The sequence below is a fragment of the Streptopelia decaocto genome (genome assembly GCF_964273445.1).
Source record: "Streptopelia decaocto genome assembly, chromosome: 7".
Classification (NCBI taxonomy): domain Eukaryota; kingdom Metazoa; phylum Chordata; class Aves; order Columbiformes; family Columbidae; genus Streptopelia; species Streptopelia decaocto.
This window is the reverse complement of record NC_138661.1, coordinates 7,757,943-7,775,967: the sequence shown is the minus strand read 5'-3', so window position 1 is coordinate 7,775,967 and position 18,025 is coordinate 7,757,943. Positions and strand designations below refer to the sequence as shown.

The 18,025-nt window shown below is 42.2% G+C and overlaps 1 protein-coding gene across 1 annotated transcript in view; it reads right to left on the bottom strand.

Annotated features, from left to right (window-relative positions):
* The window catches only part of SYNE2 (spectrin repeat containing nuclear envelope protein 2), a 193,548-nt gene that overhangs the window by 165,376 nt on the left and 10,147 nt on the right, over positions 1 to 18,025 (bottom strand). The window contains 1 exon segment of the mRNA XM_082058908.1: positions 9,971 to 10,086. Coding sequence (XP_081915034.1) covers positions 9,971 to 10,049 — 79 coding nt within the window. The 5' untranslated portion in view covers positions 10,050 to 10,086.

Here is an 18,025-nt window from a genome sequence, read left to right as displayed (position 1 = left end):
TAGGTGATAAACACAAATCTGTAGGTGAAGCCACACAATGGGATGTCTTGGCTAACTGAAGGGCTGGGGAGAGTTATTAGGTTGTCATCAGGGGATATATCCTCTAACAGCAACACTTTCAGCATTGGACCCTCCCTGGGGTACACAGACCATTGATCCAGTCAAACAGGGGCACAGAGGTTCTTCAAATAGGAGGGAGGAAGAAGGAAGGGCTTGAACTTGTGCCTCAGTAAAAGATGGTGAAATGGGACTCAAAGCGGGACCTGGTCACACAGAGCCCCAGCTCTTCACCCAGGTCCCACAGGCTGGCATGCAGTGACTGATAACCAGCAGTTGTGAAGGGAGATGGGAAATTGTTTAAGCCCACATTTGAAAAATCGGAATATTTTAATAATGTATCACATCAGAGTACAGGCCGAGACAGGGGAAAGCCTTTCTTCATGGCTTATGGGCAGCAGAAATGAGGAAAAGGCTAGTTCTCCAGAAAGATGAAGCAGAGCAGGAGTAGCAGAGGCAGACCAGACCAGCTCCCCAGCTCCATCCCTGTCATGGCCAGTGGATTATGTGATTTCCAAGCCCATGCTCCCTCCCAAAAAAACACCCCATTCCCAAGACACCCCACCACCAAAACCATAGGTCCTCGCTGATCATCTGTATACAGATGTGAGGGAACAGCAAGAGGTGTTGGCTCCTGAGTTTATGGCCTTTTGGGCCTCACCACTGCAGAGGTGTTGCTGCTGGTGGCCACCCCAACAGCTTGTGGGAGCAGGCATGAACACAAACTCCTTCTTCTCTCCCTTTCTGCATTAGTTTTGACTGAAAGAGTTGGAGTCGTCTTCCCCAATAAACAAGCCAAAAAGCAGCATCCCCCCCCAATAAGGAGCCTGCCTGGAGCTGTGGAAGGGCAGTCACCCCCCCTACTCCTCCCCATTTGAACAAAAACCCAAAAGGCCTCATTGGTTTTTAATAACCCAGACATTACAAAGCACAACAAACAGACTATTAACCGAGGGAGGGCAAGATTATACAGTTAGGAAAGCTGAGGTTTTGGTCATCCAAACAACCATCTTTGGCCTGTGCCATCTGCATGGCCATCCAAGCCCTTTCTCTCTGAGGGCTGAGGTGATGCCAGCCCCTCCATCTATGGCTGTGGGCAAGGGGCTTTGGGCACTGGGGTCATGGCAAGACAGAGTCCCCAAGCTCCTGCATGTGGGGAAGCAGATGGGATGGGATGCTGGCCCAACATCCTGCCAGGAGGACAGGAGAGGAAAGTATGTGTCCTCCACCATGGCACCAGTGGGTTTTAGGGCAGTGAGCACAGCCCAGGCCTGGAAGGAAATCATAGAATCACAAAATAGTTTGAGTTGGAAGGGACCTTCAAAGGTCATCTAGTCCAACCCAATGCAATAAGCAGGGATATCTTCAACTAGATCATGTTGCTCAGAGTCCCATCCAGCCTGGCCTTGACTGTCTCCAGGGATGGGGCAGAGATGGCAAGCAAGGAGGCTGAGGGGGCACTAGCTGCCCATGTCCCCGCTGAGGTAAATCCTCTTGCCTCATGGGATTGGCAGCAGCAGACCCTGAACAGGCCATCACTTTGCAAGAAGAGACAAATCTGGGAGATGGGGTGGGAGCAGGTGATCTCATCTGCCTCTGAAAGGATGCTCTTGCACAAAAGATTGATACGAAGGCAAGTCTGACATCATAAGGCAAGTGCAGGGCTACTCAGCAATAGTTATGTATGTTTTTGTAGGCTGGGCAGGATGAAATATAACAAAAAACATCAAGCCCTTGGGGAAAAAAAAAATCCTGACTGCTCTGATCATGACAATGCCATTCAGAAGAAAATGTCCCACACTTCATTCCACTCTGAGAATCTGGCAAACACAAACCCCAGTCATCCAAGACGGCCCAAAGGGCTTGCCACACAGAGCTTCATCAGCTCATGAGGCGCAGCAAGCAGCTTAAGGATAACGCAGCCTCCAGCTCCTAACCCCACCATCCAACCCACAAACCTCCTTCTGCTTCACCAGGCAGGCGAGCCGCAAGAAAAACATTCACTCATTATGTGCATCAAGGGCTGGTTTGCATCCTGTAGCCAACATGTCTTTCAACAGTCCTCTAATCTGCAATACTATGATCTTGTCAGAGCATGAAACAGTCGATTTCCCCTGCTTGCTGGATTGTTTTATGCTTCTTTTTAAATATCACCAAGATCACGATGAACAGTAAGATAAGGGCAGTCTTAAAGACATGGACAAAAATGCAATCTCAGAACTCTGTTTTGTTTGGAAGACAGAAAATAAGTGCAAGCATGCCACATAGACCAACCAACATCGCAACACTCACAAGGAGGACATAAATAGCATGGAGATATTGCTTCATGTTAGCACAGGACCCAACCACACCCTCTGGTTGAATACCCATACAGGAGTCGTTCCAGTTACCTAATGAGCAATTATTGAGTAGCTACACTCAATTTTATCAGGCAGGCAAGGCTGGTATTCCTGGCACTTGAAAAGGGACGGAAAGCAAATATTAACTGCCTGACGCCAGTGACTCTTCCAGCTACAGGCTGGAAGAGTCACTGGCGTCCAAACACAGGCTACTGCTACTGATTTGCAGAACTTGTTTTTGGGGTCAGTTACAGAAAGGTGGCTAGGATGAGGATGTTTGGTCTTGTTTTGGTTGAATCTCTGCATATTAATGTGAAGAAGCATTATGCAATGTGAGCTACATACTGCAAGTGTTGATTCACGTGGGCAGCTCTCAGGCAAATGTCTCACCTGGCGAAAGTACAAGGTGCTTATTTCACTGCACACACCTAAGCACAACTTACACCCTCCTCGAGCTACAGCCACTGCCTAGTGCAACCCACCAGGCTGTCTTCCCAGAAGCCACAGCCTCAGCTGCAACGTGGCTTATTTTCTTACCCAAATAAATAATAATAATGTAAAAATCTCATTGTCAATCAGTAACAAAACTCCATGCCTGCCAATATCTCCCACGACTGTAGTGCAGCAGTCACTCTGTTCCCTTCCAGGCCATACAACACACAACTCAGTACACATGTGCCTCTGGCACCATGGCAAGCAGTTGTAGTGCAATTTTCAGGCTGTGTTTTCCCTCCTGGCTCCCCCCAACTCTCCTGCTCAGAGGCGCTAATGATTTAATCAAGCTTTCAAATTCTTATCTCTACCACGTGGTTAATTAATACGGATTTTTATTTTTATGAGGATGAATGGATTCTTTGTTAGGCCTTTTTATATGACTCTAAGTGACCTTGGTTTTCTCTTGCCCTAGTTTTCAAAATGTCACTGACCCAGAATATGAAGCTATCAGAAAAAACTGATCATTTCCTTTACTTCGGGCCAAAACTCACCGAAGCAAAAAGTGGATCTGAGAGAACAAAATAAGAACCTGTTAATCTGAAGGCTGTATCTATCTATCTGAAGACAATATCTATCACATTTCACCCTGTGTTTTAAAGCTAATCTTCAGAACAACTCTTTAGGGAGCAATAACACATAGAAATAGCCTGTCACGTAGGCTGGCCAAAAAATCAATACACACTGTTGGCCAATGACTGTTTTATCCAGCAATGAGCTACTAACAAGTGTAACAAATCAGACTAATCATTAAGCACTGGAGCATGGGGACATGGCAGGGACAACGTCCATGCCAAAATCTCCCAGAAAGAAGAGGAGGGGAGGGCAGGAGCACTGCCAGCCATGGTTTTACTCTCAGCCTTCATTTAACAGCAATATAGAAAAGCCAGACTTAAAATTAATCTCTTCTGCTGCCTTTCGCGCTTCCCTTCCCACGGTCAGAGATGGCAGCTCGGAGGAAAGCACCATCTTCTCCCTCGGCAGGGAGCTGGGGGAAGCAAACCACAGCAGAACAGATGTAGCCAGTCTGTCAACGCTCATCAAACATCACCACCAAACAGCAAAGAGGTTTTCTTCTGTTGCAAGGACCAGTGCATCACTGTCAGTGGACCATTTACAACCCTGTGGCTTTCTTCTTCTTTTTTTTTTTTTTAACTTTTTAAAACAATTACTTAAAATTAATGAGCGCAAGCCTGTCTGTCATCTTCCCACCTCTGTTTCACCAGAAGGAATTACCTCTTGTGTATGATATTTTTATAGCTTCCTTTTACCGTTCAGGTCAGCTGAGGCTATGTCTACAGTAGCAAGCAGTGCAGCTCATCAGGAACAGATCAGCAGACAAAAAGTTCTGGTGTTCAGGACGTAGCGTACCCACCACATATATAGAGAAGAAAGGTTGTGTTGGACTAGCTCTAGCCTGAATGCCTGCAGATAACTACAGTACTTTCTTGGAGCATTTATTTCAGTTTCATCCATAATTATTTCCACGCTCCCTGACAGCTCAGCAAAACGAACCAAAGCACGGTCAGCAGGGGGAACTGGAAGAGCTCCATCAAGACAGCGCTGATGGTATGGACTAAAACACCAAGCAGGTACACACTATAAATGACAGAAACTATCAGAAGAACCGTTAAGTACTTGCCAGCCCAGGCAGAGGGTGAGCAATTCACCCCAAGCCCTTTGCACAGTCCTTTCCCTCCCAACCAGGATCAGAGTTTCATTTTTTGCAGACAGGAAAGCTGGGGGAAAAAGTTACTTCCAGCATTTACCTTCAGCAACACCATGTTAAGCAACTAAAAACAAACACAGTATTTTTTGTTAAGATTAAGAAGTTTATCCAAAGCCCAATGAAGGTAATGAAAATACTTCTACAGGAATAGATCTTTTCAAATCCAAATATTGTATAAATATCACCTAGTTAACTACCACCAGGCCTGTATAGTGGGAACTTTCTACACTATTCTCTTCAACCTCCTTTTCCTTTTGAAAGCAAATTATCCAGTTTACCAAGAGCGCTGCTAACTTGGGAAGCATGTTCACACTGAGTTTTGCCCTCCCGGCTTTCTCAAACGCTTTTGCTCTGCTCCTTGCCAGGATCCAGGGGCATCTCAGCTTTAAATCACCCCCGTCTTTACTGCCCCAAGAGCCCATGACGTGAGGCACTGCAGCACTTGAGGGCACAGACAGATTAAATTCTTAAGGGTACTAAGTCACATCATTTAGATATCAACATACTTTTAGAGATAAGGGCATTAAGTGGCTTTTCTAACACTAAAGAAAATCCACAGTGAAGCAGGGCTTTGAACATAAGTGGCCTTCACTGCCCTATACAGGTGACTCAGAAGCCATCTACCGATTAGACATTTTAATGCGTGTTTTTAAACAGTTACGTACCTGATAATGCCTTTAACAAATTGAAATTTATCTAGCAGGGAACACATTTATACAACTATACAACCTATTTTTTTCCACTAGGCATGTGAAACAGACAAAAATACCCATGGCTGGGCTTTTTTTAGGCAGTCTCATGTGTCGTTTTCCTCTCTGGTGCCACCAGCCCCGTCACATGCCACGAAGCCACATAGTCAAGGAACTGCAGCCCAGCTCCTTGCCCGGGCAGCAGGCAGCATGAGGAGGGCACAGATTGCAGTGCAGCTCCTATGGGAGCTTTTACATTTGCAAAAGTCACTCTTGAAAAATCATAATAAACATTTAATAGGCTTTTTTGAACATTATGGTTAAAGGGAAAAAAAATGTGTAGCTGTAATAGCATATCAAGCCCAACAAATAAGGCATACGGCTAGAAAAAATAACAATTGCTGGGTACGAATTAGTAGTCTTTGTGACCTCTGTGTGAATTAAGCGGGTTTCAAAGAGATATCCTCCTTTACTTGGAGATGAGTACAATCTACTATAAACTGCACAACAAAAATCTATCTGTATGTATCAATATCACCGTATTTTCAATTTCACTTGAAGTGAAATCGTCCATAAGTGATTAGACATAAGTGCAGGAAAATAGCATAATTCACTTATATCATTAAACACTCTTCAAAGACAGTCTTAGCAGCCACATTCTTATATGATCATCCATTGGGTTACAGTAATAAACAGTAACATGCACATGGATTAACAAGCAGAGCCAAAAATTAGGACTCCTACAGTTAATTAAACAGGGAAAGAGTAAGTACACGCCCTAAACTCCAAGAGCTAAAACATACTCTCTTGTGTCTGAATTAGCTCAGCAAGCACAGAAAGAAAAGGGAAAACTGAGTTCCGCACAGGCTTGGTGGGAAATACCATACACAGGGTCCGTTTGCTGTCCTGCGGAAGAAAGGGGAAGGATTTGTGCATGGGAGAGAAAGTGGAGGTTGGATCCTCTCCCAGGTAAACAGATTTAGATCCTGAAAGCAAAAAATATTCCTGCTCCAGAGCACCACAAACCCCATTCTGCGGTAACCATCCATCTGCAAGGGGCTGCACATTCCCTCCACTGCGATCCTGCACTGCGGCTCATTGGTAAAGCGTAGTCATATCTCCACCAGCTCTCAAAACATCACCATGAAGCCCTTCACCAGCAAAGGAAGGAACCCCTCACTACAAAGACACTGACGTACTGGAGACAGTTCAGAGAAAGGCAACAAAGCTGGTGAAGGGTCTGGAGCACAAGTCTGATGAAGAGCAGTTGAAGGAACTGGGGCCGTTCAGCCTGGAGAAAAGGAGGCTGAGGGGAGACCTTATCACTGTCTACAACTACCTGAAAGGAGGTTGTAGCATGGAGGGTGTTAGTCTCTTCTCCCAAGTAGCAAGTGATAGGAGGAGAGGAAATGGCCTCAAGTTGCAGCAGGGAAGGTTTGGATTGAATATGGGGAAAGATTTCTTCATGGAAAGGGTTGTCAGGCATTGGAACAGGCTGCCCAGGGCAGTGGTGGAGTCACCATCCCTGGAGGGGTTTAAAAGATGTGTCAATGACACTCTTAGGGACGTGGTTGAGTGTTAGATTTAGATTATGGTTGGACTCGATGATCTTAACAGTTTCCTCCAACCAAAATGATTCTATGACATGCCTCCTCATTTTAGGCAGCTGAAAACAATTTTGGACCCCAGCTGTGCCTCTTCCATTTACAGAAAGCCGAGCGCCAGGCTGGATGCTTCTACAGGGCCAGCCTGTAACACAGTGCTGGGAGGGAAGCTGTGGGAGGAGGCAGCACAGGACAGGGCTTCTGAATTATTCCTCCTGTGCTCATTGCCAGCCAAGCCCTGAGCTCCTGTCTGCTCCCTCTGTAGCTGCAGCAGAAGTGACTTCAGGTTTCAGAGACGGCCCGTGCACCACAACAGAGCATCTCCCGGGCAAGCATCCTCTGTTCACCAAAACGTTTGCAGCAGGAGAAACTCTTCTCTTAAATATTTCCCCATAGGATATATCCACCATAGGTCCAGTTTCAGGCTTTTACCTGCACTTTTAGGTGGCTGTGCAAGGACATAAAACAGCTTTGCAGCCACTTTAAGTTGTGCTGCATCAGAAAACCAGAGAGGTGCTGGAGGACAGGGCACAGATAATGTCGATACTAATCTGATTTGATTTTATTATAACATCTAGGACAGAGGGAAAGAAAAAAGAAGAGAAAAGAAGGAGCCCAAGTCCTGACATCACACAATTTCACAGCAATTTCAATTTTCTTGGCAGGGCAGGAGGGGTTAACTATTACTCTTTTGTTTCTGGCAATCAGTTTGAAAACTGGAAAAGGTTAAAGATCAATATATAAAACTGAAAAGATATCTATATATCTATAAATATATATATAGATATATATATATGGGTTTAAGTTGATCTTGTCCTAATTGATAAGACTAGATAAGTACTCCACATCACTGGATACCTTTCAGGAACAACAGAACATTGGATCACTAAGAATTTAAATCTGGAATAAAATATGAGCAATCCATTCTGGATCTCACTCGTGCTTTTTTCTTCTGCACCAACTATTCACGCGTGTCTTCTGTTATGTTGTGTATTATACAACACTGGACATACTCTTTGATGCTTTACCTTAACAATTTGAAAATCAAATCACAGCCAGTTTTACATCCATTTTTAGTCACCCAAAAAGTAAGCTGCTTTTCTAATAGTTATATGCAGCCATTCCTTGAATCTGAGATTTCTCTAAAACTTCTCCAGGTGAACTTGAAGATCTAAAGTAATCCAAATCACTGGATGTTTTGCAAATCTCATCTCCAGATTCCTATTATTGAAAAAGCCCTTTTCCTTGAGTGATCCTATTATTCTTATTTGACCTTTGCCACCACAGATCTGCAGGAAGATTTACTAATGGTTTCTATCTGTCATGTCAGGGTGCTTCATCACAACTGTGTGGCCATTTGCTTGTTTGACCCCGAGCAGATGCCACAGTGTCGCAGCTCCATACACAGGACATGTCTGTACCATTTGCTGCATCTTTAATCATTACAAAAATTGCCCACGTCACTTCTGAGGGATGTCTCTGGATGTTTTACAACTGTCAAGAAAATACAGCTTGGCCTCAGATTTGCAGTGTGTTCATTTCAGCATAACCTAAGAGCTCCCATTATTACAGCAAAGAAATATAATTTGGTCATTTCAATTTTAATAAGCAGGGCTCTTTCACTGAGATATTGACCAAAAAACCTTAGTGTTATCCAAACATAAACAGCAAGCTGACTTTTCAGAAAATAGCATGATTATTTCAAAACAAATCCCTATCCCAAAAATCCCATGTAACTTTAATTCAGCACCTTCTACCTTAAAGCTGGATAGTGTTCTCCAGACCCATTTCATTACAACAACCACCTCGTTCTTCCTACCGAAGGCTGAGTTTGACTGGCACAACAAATGTGTCTGACAAGCTGTGCTCGGTGCAACAGCCAGACCAGCTCCTGTCTGCTCGTTTTCACTCCATCTCCTGAAAATGTGATACTGGAGCAAAACGGAAGAAACTTCACCCATAAAGACATTTGGCTTTCAACCACTGTTAACACTCACTCATCAAAACACACGGCTTCAATGAAAATATTAATGCAAATATGGATCGTAAAAGTGACTTGGCAGAATATTCTTTTGCACCGTCTGTTTTAAATATATTTTCTCTCCGCTAAGCACCATATTAATTTCATTGCAAGTGAGCTAAAATGAAATAGCGGTGTGGGAACATGACTTAGTCGAGCTGTCCTAGAATAACCAGGTTCTAAACACATCAGAAACAGGCTTTCCATAAGTGCTAATCCTGCTGCCTGGACAAGCCCCCTTGGTAGCCAACATTAATATTTTCACAAAGACATTTAGAGGAAAATCAGCCTTCCCAGGAAATTCTTATAGAGGAAAATTCAACACGCCTGTTCAATTCAAGAGCCTGTCTGAGAGGCCACTGATTATTGCTTATTTGTTCAGGTAGCTGCCATTAAAATGAAACAATTAAAATCAGCAAGTTATAACTCGTTGCAAGGAAGGATGAAAGACTCTGACCTGAGAGAAATTTGTTTAGAAGCCACAAAAATTTTCTCGTTGTTTTGGCCACAAGCTATCTTTCTACATGTGCAGGGGGTATAGCAGTAAGCACAGAAAAACAAATAAAATAATAATAAAATAACAAAAAATAATGATAAAATAATAAAATCATAATAAAATCATAATAAAATAAAAGTACTTTATTTAATAGCCTCATTAAGACAGCTTAATGCAACCAACTAACTGTTGGCAAATTGAAAACAAGGAAACTAATGAAATGGCATAACTGTTTTCATGTGGGCGATTCCCTTGTAAACAGTTTACAGTAGCGTGTATTCCAAATAGCAAAGAAACCAAAAAAGGCAACAGCTCTGAAAATACCACAAGAAAGTACTACGAGAGCTGTTATCTATGATTTAACTCCTGAAGCATCTCTCATAAAACACAGAACCATCTGCAACAAAGCACAGACATGAACTAACTACACTGCTCATAATGCTGGTTTTAACAGGTTTCTCTGAATTTCCTTCAGCTTGTGTACAGTCACACATTTTTGCCAAAAATCTACATTAAAAAGGCACAGAAAGCTACTGTAACTTACCTTGCAGTGATAGATGGAGATCATCTATTTCGGAGGAAGCCTGCTCCTCCGTTGAAGGAGATGACTGTTGTGATGCCATCTTTAATTCTGTGGAGATTTTTTAATCAATTTCCAAACTGAAAGTTAAAAAACAAACAAACAAACAAACAAAAAATCAGTACACATTTACATTAAAACTGATTATACCGAAGACACTCAAGTGTGCGGCGCTGAGATACGCGTTTGGTTTGGGGTTTTCTTCTCTTGGTAGGCTGTTTCCTTAGCTCATAAAGCAACTGTTTCTACTGTGTGAATCCAAGTTTTGGACCCTTGACTGTTTTTTACCAGTGGCCATCAGTAGCACACAACACGAACCGTGGCTCGTCTCGCCATGAAAACAAAAGGACTAGGATCAGGAAAATGCAAACGCAGTTGCTTTCTTTGAGAAACCAGGTTGACAAAGGCTCACAGTGCCTTCCGCGGATTTGTTGCTGCCAAACCTCAAAGGTTTTCTTTAAATCTTTGTACTTTTCAGGTATCTCCTCCTGTCTGGATAATTGTTGCGGAATGGAAACCATTTAGGCAGAATCTGCAAAGATTAAGGTGAAATGAAAAAGTAGCGCTTATGATATGAGAATAATCACAACTGCTGTTTCTGTCTGGTACCTTTGTTACTCCTCATCTCCCATGAAGGAGTTTCTTTATCCAACTCCTCCATTCTCCTCTCCCTGAATACTTCTCCTATCTCTAATGCAACTTTAGTGAACGATACGTTATATTTCTTCAAAGTCTAACACTGTTTCTGTTCCTGCAGTAGCTATATTGTTCAAATTGCCCCCACAGGAAAATCGGGATACTTAGATACAGACTCATTTTTATTAAGAACTTAAAAGTTAAACAAATTTGAAAAGAAATAAAGCTGAAAATTAAATAAATTAAATAAAAAAAATTAAATAGTTAAATAATTAAATAATTTAAATTAATTTAAATAAAAATTAAATAAATTAAATTAAATCACCTTAAACAAGCTTTGTCACTTAAATAACTCTAACCTTTCCATAAGGAGTACTAGGATTTACACACCATGTATTAATAACTCATCAACCAAGTATATGTCAAAATAAAGGGCGTGAATAGATGAGTAAGGAAATACAACATTAAAGAACGCCAGATAATTCTTTTACATTCAGTCCCTTGTGCACATGAATCATGAGGCAGCCTTTGTTTACTCTACTGTACACTATTTTTCCTCACTCTCGGCCTCCTCACTGCACAGAAAGGACAATATGCATTTAATGAGGAGCTATTCAACATTTTATTTTCCTCACCCTGAACAATGTGTGTCCTTGTGCTTTATCCAAGAGCTGCTCTGATGACAGGATTAGTAAGTTCCTCACAAGATTTTCTAAGGCACTCATCACTGCCACATCTGAACACTTCAAAAACATCAATCGATTCACATTTAAAGCATCTACATAAGGTCAGGGGTTACTGCCCACGTTTAGAATCACAGAATAGTTTGGGTTGGGAGGGACATTTAAAGATCATCTAGTCCAATTTCCCAATCATGGGACATCATTTTACCGATGACAAGAAAAGGCAGAGAAAGAATAAAGGGTGAAAAAAAAGTTGCTAATTTGACTCTGGTATTCCAGAGAAATTTATATTAGTTCATATGGCCAAAGCACTGATTCCACCTGCTGTGGTGAGCACGCAGCATTTCTGCAAGTCACCAACAACCTAAAACCAAACCTCAAGGCACCAGAAGAAAGGGAGTTCTTGCTGGGGCAGGTAAAGATAAGACCTATCTAGACAACCAGAGAAAAGGAAGAAATATTTTACAAGAGTTTGCCTTGCCGAGCCTAGAAAAAAAGAGGAGGAAAAGGAGCATTTGATCTTCGGCAGGCACGAGAGCAAGATTATGTAGATAAGCCATGCCTTGAGGTTAGGCTCGAAATCAGAAGATGACTTCTAAATACTGGTTCCTAACAAAGCCTCCCAATACAGGCAACAGACATAAGAGCTTTATGTGACTCAAAAATTGTTCAGAAATAGACAATATCACAGAATCACAGAATCAACTGGGTTGGAAAAGACCTCAGAGATCATCGAGTCTAACCCTTGGTCCAACTCCAGTCCATTCACTAGATCATGGCACTAAGTGCCATGTCCAATCTCAGTTTAAAAACCTCCAGGGACAGCGAGTCCAGCACCTCCCTGGGCAGCCATTCCAATGCCTGACCACTCTCTCTGTAAAGAATTTCTTTCTAATATCCAGCCTAAATTTCCCCTGGTAGAGTTTAAGCCCATGCCCCCTTGCCCTATTGCTGACTGCCTGTTAGCAAAAAGTGCTTGCTTTTATTAAAGGACACTTGGACGTCCAACCCTGGAGAGCTCTCAGAAGTCTTCTATTCCTGAGCTGTAAGTAAGAGTCTCAAGTCAGACAACCACAAAATAACCACACAGTTATCTGCCACTGATAAAAACTGGGGTTTAGGAGCCAGGGGGCATCTTGGAGAAGTGAAAATCCAGTTCTCCCAGCAGCGCTGCCTCAGGAGATGCAATCTTTCCTGGGAAACTCCTTCCTTTTTCTCTCACAATCAAGCAATACAAAACTAACATCTAAGAATGCAAATATTTCAGGTGTCCTTAACATCTTTTGGGTATCACTGTATGTCTTGGATTTGATTTTGTGGTCACCACCTTGAAGGCTACTAAGTTTGCAGCAAGACCCAAACGGGGAGCGTGTAAGCAAAATCCAAACCACATCATCAGACCTGGTGCTTTTTCCTCGCGGGACACGGGGTTAGTTAGCTGCATTCCCCCCACCTTCAATTTTCCAGTTGCCAATTGTAGGCTTTCAGAGATATGTAAGAAATAGTAAGTCCTGGGCAACAGTGAATCCACAGGTGAAATCAATGAGCCTACCTGAATTTGGACCCAAGGTTATAACTCGGATTGGATGTCCATGTAAAGGAAGAAGAATAGGACTAGAAGCACACATATAGACACCCACCATTGCTACATCAGCATAACCTACATGCAAGATGACCCCAAAACTACATATGTGTGTATGTTCCTGTGGTTCTGGGGCACGCACTCAACATCAGTGACGCTGCATGCTCTTCTTCTCTTTAACCCAAGTTTATTCTCACTTTTTCATTTTATTTTAAAATAAACACTATTTAAGGGTTTTCTTTTGAAGGCACAAAAGCAGCACACACTCCCCAAGCAGTGCAAACATATATATCTGTTCAACCTTAAAGTATCCAGATTTGAGATGGTTATGTAGGTGAAGCCATGTCATGTTCACCTAACTTGCACAATGCTGAAGTCATTTGGAGCATAGCCCAGAGAAAGGGAACAGGATCCCTCTAGGATAACAAGGAAAGACGCAAGACCCATGAACAACATTGATGAGAGCTTCATATACAAAACAAAATGGATTTTTAACCTTTCTGTGACTGTCCCGCCTCTGTCGCCATCCCTTGACAGCTACAGCAACCACACAGCACATTGCACTGCACTTCACATGATGGGACCACAACCACAGTTCAGATCTCTAAGTATGAAAGTAGTTGAACTTAATAAAACTTTCAGGATTGTAAAGCAGAAAGTGTGTTAAGTTTTAAAGCATGAATTAACTTTATTAAGTTACGTGATTAATTAATTAATTAATTGATATTATGGCACATGATCACAGAACACGTATGAACGAAAAAAGCATATGCTCCTGTTTTCTTCTAAGGGCAAATCAAGGCGTCCTTCACAGAAGGATGGGACTTTTTTAAATGCAGAAAGCTGCTCGACAAATCCACAGTGCAGGTTCCTGCGCTGCCCCAAGAGAAGACTCCACAGCTGCTTTGAAAGGGAGACACACAGACTCTTGGAGGACATACCTGCAAGGATTAATATTCTTTAAAAGGCACAAGGTACAGATTGTCTGAGAAGGGATTACACAGGTACAATACGCTAGTCCCTTTGCCCTCCCCCCTGCCTCTGAATTTCTTTCAAATAAAGCATATTAAGTGTAACTGTATCACACCAACCTCTGAGAAGTCTAAAACCATCAAGTTATTGGTAAGATTGCTTAGCGATGCTTTCCCTAGTGGTAGGAACAATCGTCTTTTCTACTTTATATTTAAGTCCATTATTCTGTTTCATAACAACTCAACGAACTGCAGAGCTAAACCAAATCCTTCATTTCCATTAAATGCTGGACAACTAGGAAATAAATACCCATAGTGTGGAAAATAAATCAAAGGGTTTCAAATGACACCATGCATTTTCAGTAGGGATAAAACTGAAAGGGAAGAGAATGACCTTGTTCTTCCCTCTTTCTGGAGAGTTTTGTATTAACACAGGAAAGCATTAAGTGCTTACACCTGGGGATAACCCGTGAAGTATCACAGAGCCAAAGAGACAGTTCCAAGAACTCTTGGACCTTGTTTCCAATGGATTTGTTCCCTGTTGGTTAACTTAATTGCACAGAGCAGCTGTGCAAGCTCATCTTTTGTTCACCATGGGAGAAGTCCCACAAGAAAGGTGCATTACGAATGTCCTCCTTGAGAGAAAAGCATTCCATGGTGTTCTCCAAAGGAGCAAATTCTCAACCTCCAGCTCAATCTCCAGCTCAAATGGTTCAACCATCAACAAAAGCTTTTCCCATGACAAGGGCACTCATAAGACTCAAACCCAGGTTTTCCTCTAGTGGGTAGAGTTCTTCCCTTACCTCCCCAGCTGTTCCCACAATGGGCAGCTAAAAACATAGGTGGAAATCAGATTAGCATAGTCATGTCACATAACTTCAACTTCCTTGGAATCTTTCTTTCCCAGTTCAGCTGAAATTAGCCAGCAGAGTTAAAACAAATAAACAAAAACAAACAAACAACCTGTGTTTTAATAAACAGGCACATGGACAGCAAGAAACCTAAGAGCAGGTAGCAGACTGGAAATCTCAAGGAACTAACTTGAAAATAATCATACCCAAGCTTTACATTCCACTATCATAACAATAAACAACACTAATTTAAATACCGTGTCTCCAGTGAGGCTTAAGTTCCAGTGAGAACTAAGGGATGCTCTTCTTAAGCAGAGTCTTTATAAGGACATTCTTGTCTCAAAGGAAAGGGGGGAGAAAAAGTTTCAGAGGGATTTGGAGGATTCATTAACAAGGATTTCATAGCCTTAATGTTACAGTTTGGATCGGGGTGGTTTGCAAACCTTGTCTTCCAGCTGTTCCAAGTATCAAGCACGGTAAGATTTCATTGTAAGAAAAAAAATCAGCAGTTATACAGTATGTAAGTACAGTTAAAATGTAAATGTGTATTTCATTAGGCAAGGTCACTTCTATAAAACAGCTGTCCACACTAATTAGGAAGCAAAGTAAAGTACTCAGTGTGATTTCCACACTGTCCCAGGTAAGCCCATTTGCAGGCTGTGAGTTTACAGCCAACTCCCACATGTCCCCACACTGTGTCGCACAGATGTACCCCCAGACCCCTTCCCAGGAGCCCACCTTGAAAAATCACGTGGCATGAAATTAGCTCAGGTGTGCACTCCTCAAAGCTGAAAACAGACACCTTGCAAACAAGCCCAGCAAGAGGTGGCTGAATATTATAACCCACTGTTAGTAAATCCCTGCCTCGTTGGTTTTGCCTTTGCAGACACATGCCCCATATTTTCCCAATTATGTTGGCTACATGGTTTCCACTAGTGTTGCAATAGGAATTACAGACATCTTTGCATGGCATCTCCAACCGCTTGTTTTTACTTTTCCTCCTTTGAAGTGCCACTGATTATTTATGACCCACTCAGGGATTCAAAAGACTTTCCCTCCATGGAGGCCTCTACATGTAAACTGAAGTCTGTTCCTAGCAACAGATTATTATTACTCATGTGTTCAGTCGAGCCAACGCCGTGAACAGAAATGGCAGATTTTTATCTCGGGTGAACTAGTCCAAAGGAAGCAGAGCTCCACAATGCAGACTGACTGAAGACTCTTTTCCTTTCTGGTTATGAACAGAGGTCTCAGTTTATTATACATTCAGAGAGAAGCAGAAACATTCAAAAGTACAAGTCTTGAGCCTCGCAAAGTATTATACTACTAAGCCACCTTCTTTTGTTAAACTGGTTTTCTGTAAATCTGTCACAGCCTCCCTAAAGGCAAACCATTTGGATTCAAATCATGATAATAAGACCTAAAGAATTATCATGGAAAATCCCTTACGTTGTTTGGGTTTTTGATTTTTTACAGTACTTTTTTTTCCCCTCACTTCCAATGTACAAATGCCTTTGTTAAGTCAGAGCAGTTCACACAGCACTGAAGTTTGATGGTCGTGCTTTCTCCTCAACACTTCATTTACAACAGTTTCACCATTTTTTTCACCCAGTGATGGGGGTGGGGAGGAAGGTCTGTTTAAAGCATGAATTTTCCAAGACCTTTACACTAAAATACTCTCTTTTCTTAAGGTCCTACTCCAGATTGCAGTTCATCCCTTCGACATTTAAAACGCCTGCCAACCTTGCTCTTGTGAGTGATCTCAGACTGTATACAAGTCCACAGCTGGAAGGAGATCACACAGCAAACATACTGATCTCCTCCCCTTCAGAGCCGGATCCTCAGGCAGAAAAAATCAGGGCAGCACCATTGATAGATCTGCCCTGACTTCTCCCACTTGAGAATCTGACAACTTCTCTCTGTCTGGCAGAAAAAAAATATTTGCCATAATCTAGTAAGTAATAATGGCACATTCTCTGCACTTTCCTGGAGGAAGAGCTTCCATTAGGTTTCCATCAGTTTGAAGGTGATACGGAAAAGAGGCTATAGCTTTCTGATCCTACATAATACCTTACCACAGTCAGACAGGTATCAGCCAGTCCTTTAATAAGTGGTATTAGAATATACAGCATTAGAGAGACACTGCACTGCCTGGGACATTGCTGAAACAAGTCTGGCCTTGGGTCTTCCTAAGCTATCGAAAGCTAGAGATGAAGGAATCAAAAAGGGAAAAGTTTGGAAAAGGCTGAACAACTCTGAGCGGAAAGAACCAAGGCCAGCGAGCATTAGATCTGCAAGAGATGTGGAGATGGACACAAAGCTACACCCCACTGCAACACAAATAGTCTCGCCTTATGTGAACTGACACACTGAAACTATATGCACAAGTAAGGACTCCTCCAAAGTGTAAGAGCTGCAAGACCAAGACATCTCTTATTAGTTTATTTATGACACGCCACAGCAGTACAGTTTTGTTATCCAGGGACTTCCCAGTGATCTATTTATAATTCTTGAAAATGTGCCAGGACAAGCATATGAGTATACAAAAGCCACAGCACTTTTTAAGGCCAGCAAACATTGCTGGTTTGTCTTTGATTTACACATCAGTAATACTTCCTGTTACAGAAGCACAATGGATCTTCTCATTGCTATAATCAATTTAAAAAAGTGGTTAGGAAAGTGTCTTTCTTGACCTTTTCTTTTTTGGGGGGGCATAGTAATATATCAGTCATCCTGGTACAATTACAGTTTGAAAACTACACTAACTCCATGCTGTTTTTCACACACAAAACCACAAATGCTTTTATTAACAGAGCTACGCCTTGTTCACGCAGTCACAAAAGCTGACCAGTGGAGATGCACGATACATTTGTTTGCCCTCAGAACAAGAGCTTGTCTCACATTCACCTACTCCCAAGTGGAAATGCAATGCTGAAGCATACTTACTGAAGTTGGAGAAAACATTTAGTTTTCAACTGGTTTCCAAGTTTTCCCACATCGTTAATAAAAACAAGAACTGCTCAGAACTCAAAATCACAGTTGTTAATGTAAAAAGGGAGAGCAACGAACACCTGGAGGCTCAGAAGGCTGATGCCATCCATGCCCCTTGGTCACGCCAGAGTACAATCCTGCGCAAAAAGCCAAAAATACAATGGTGATTTCATGACTTCATCAAAGTCAAGGGTTTGGACAACAGTTCAATATCCGAAACACATAATCCATAAGCATATCCCAGACCAAATCTACCTGTGCCATGCTCAGAAGCCTCTGATTTTGTGCAAAAAGCCACATCATTT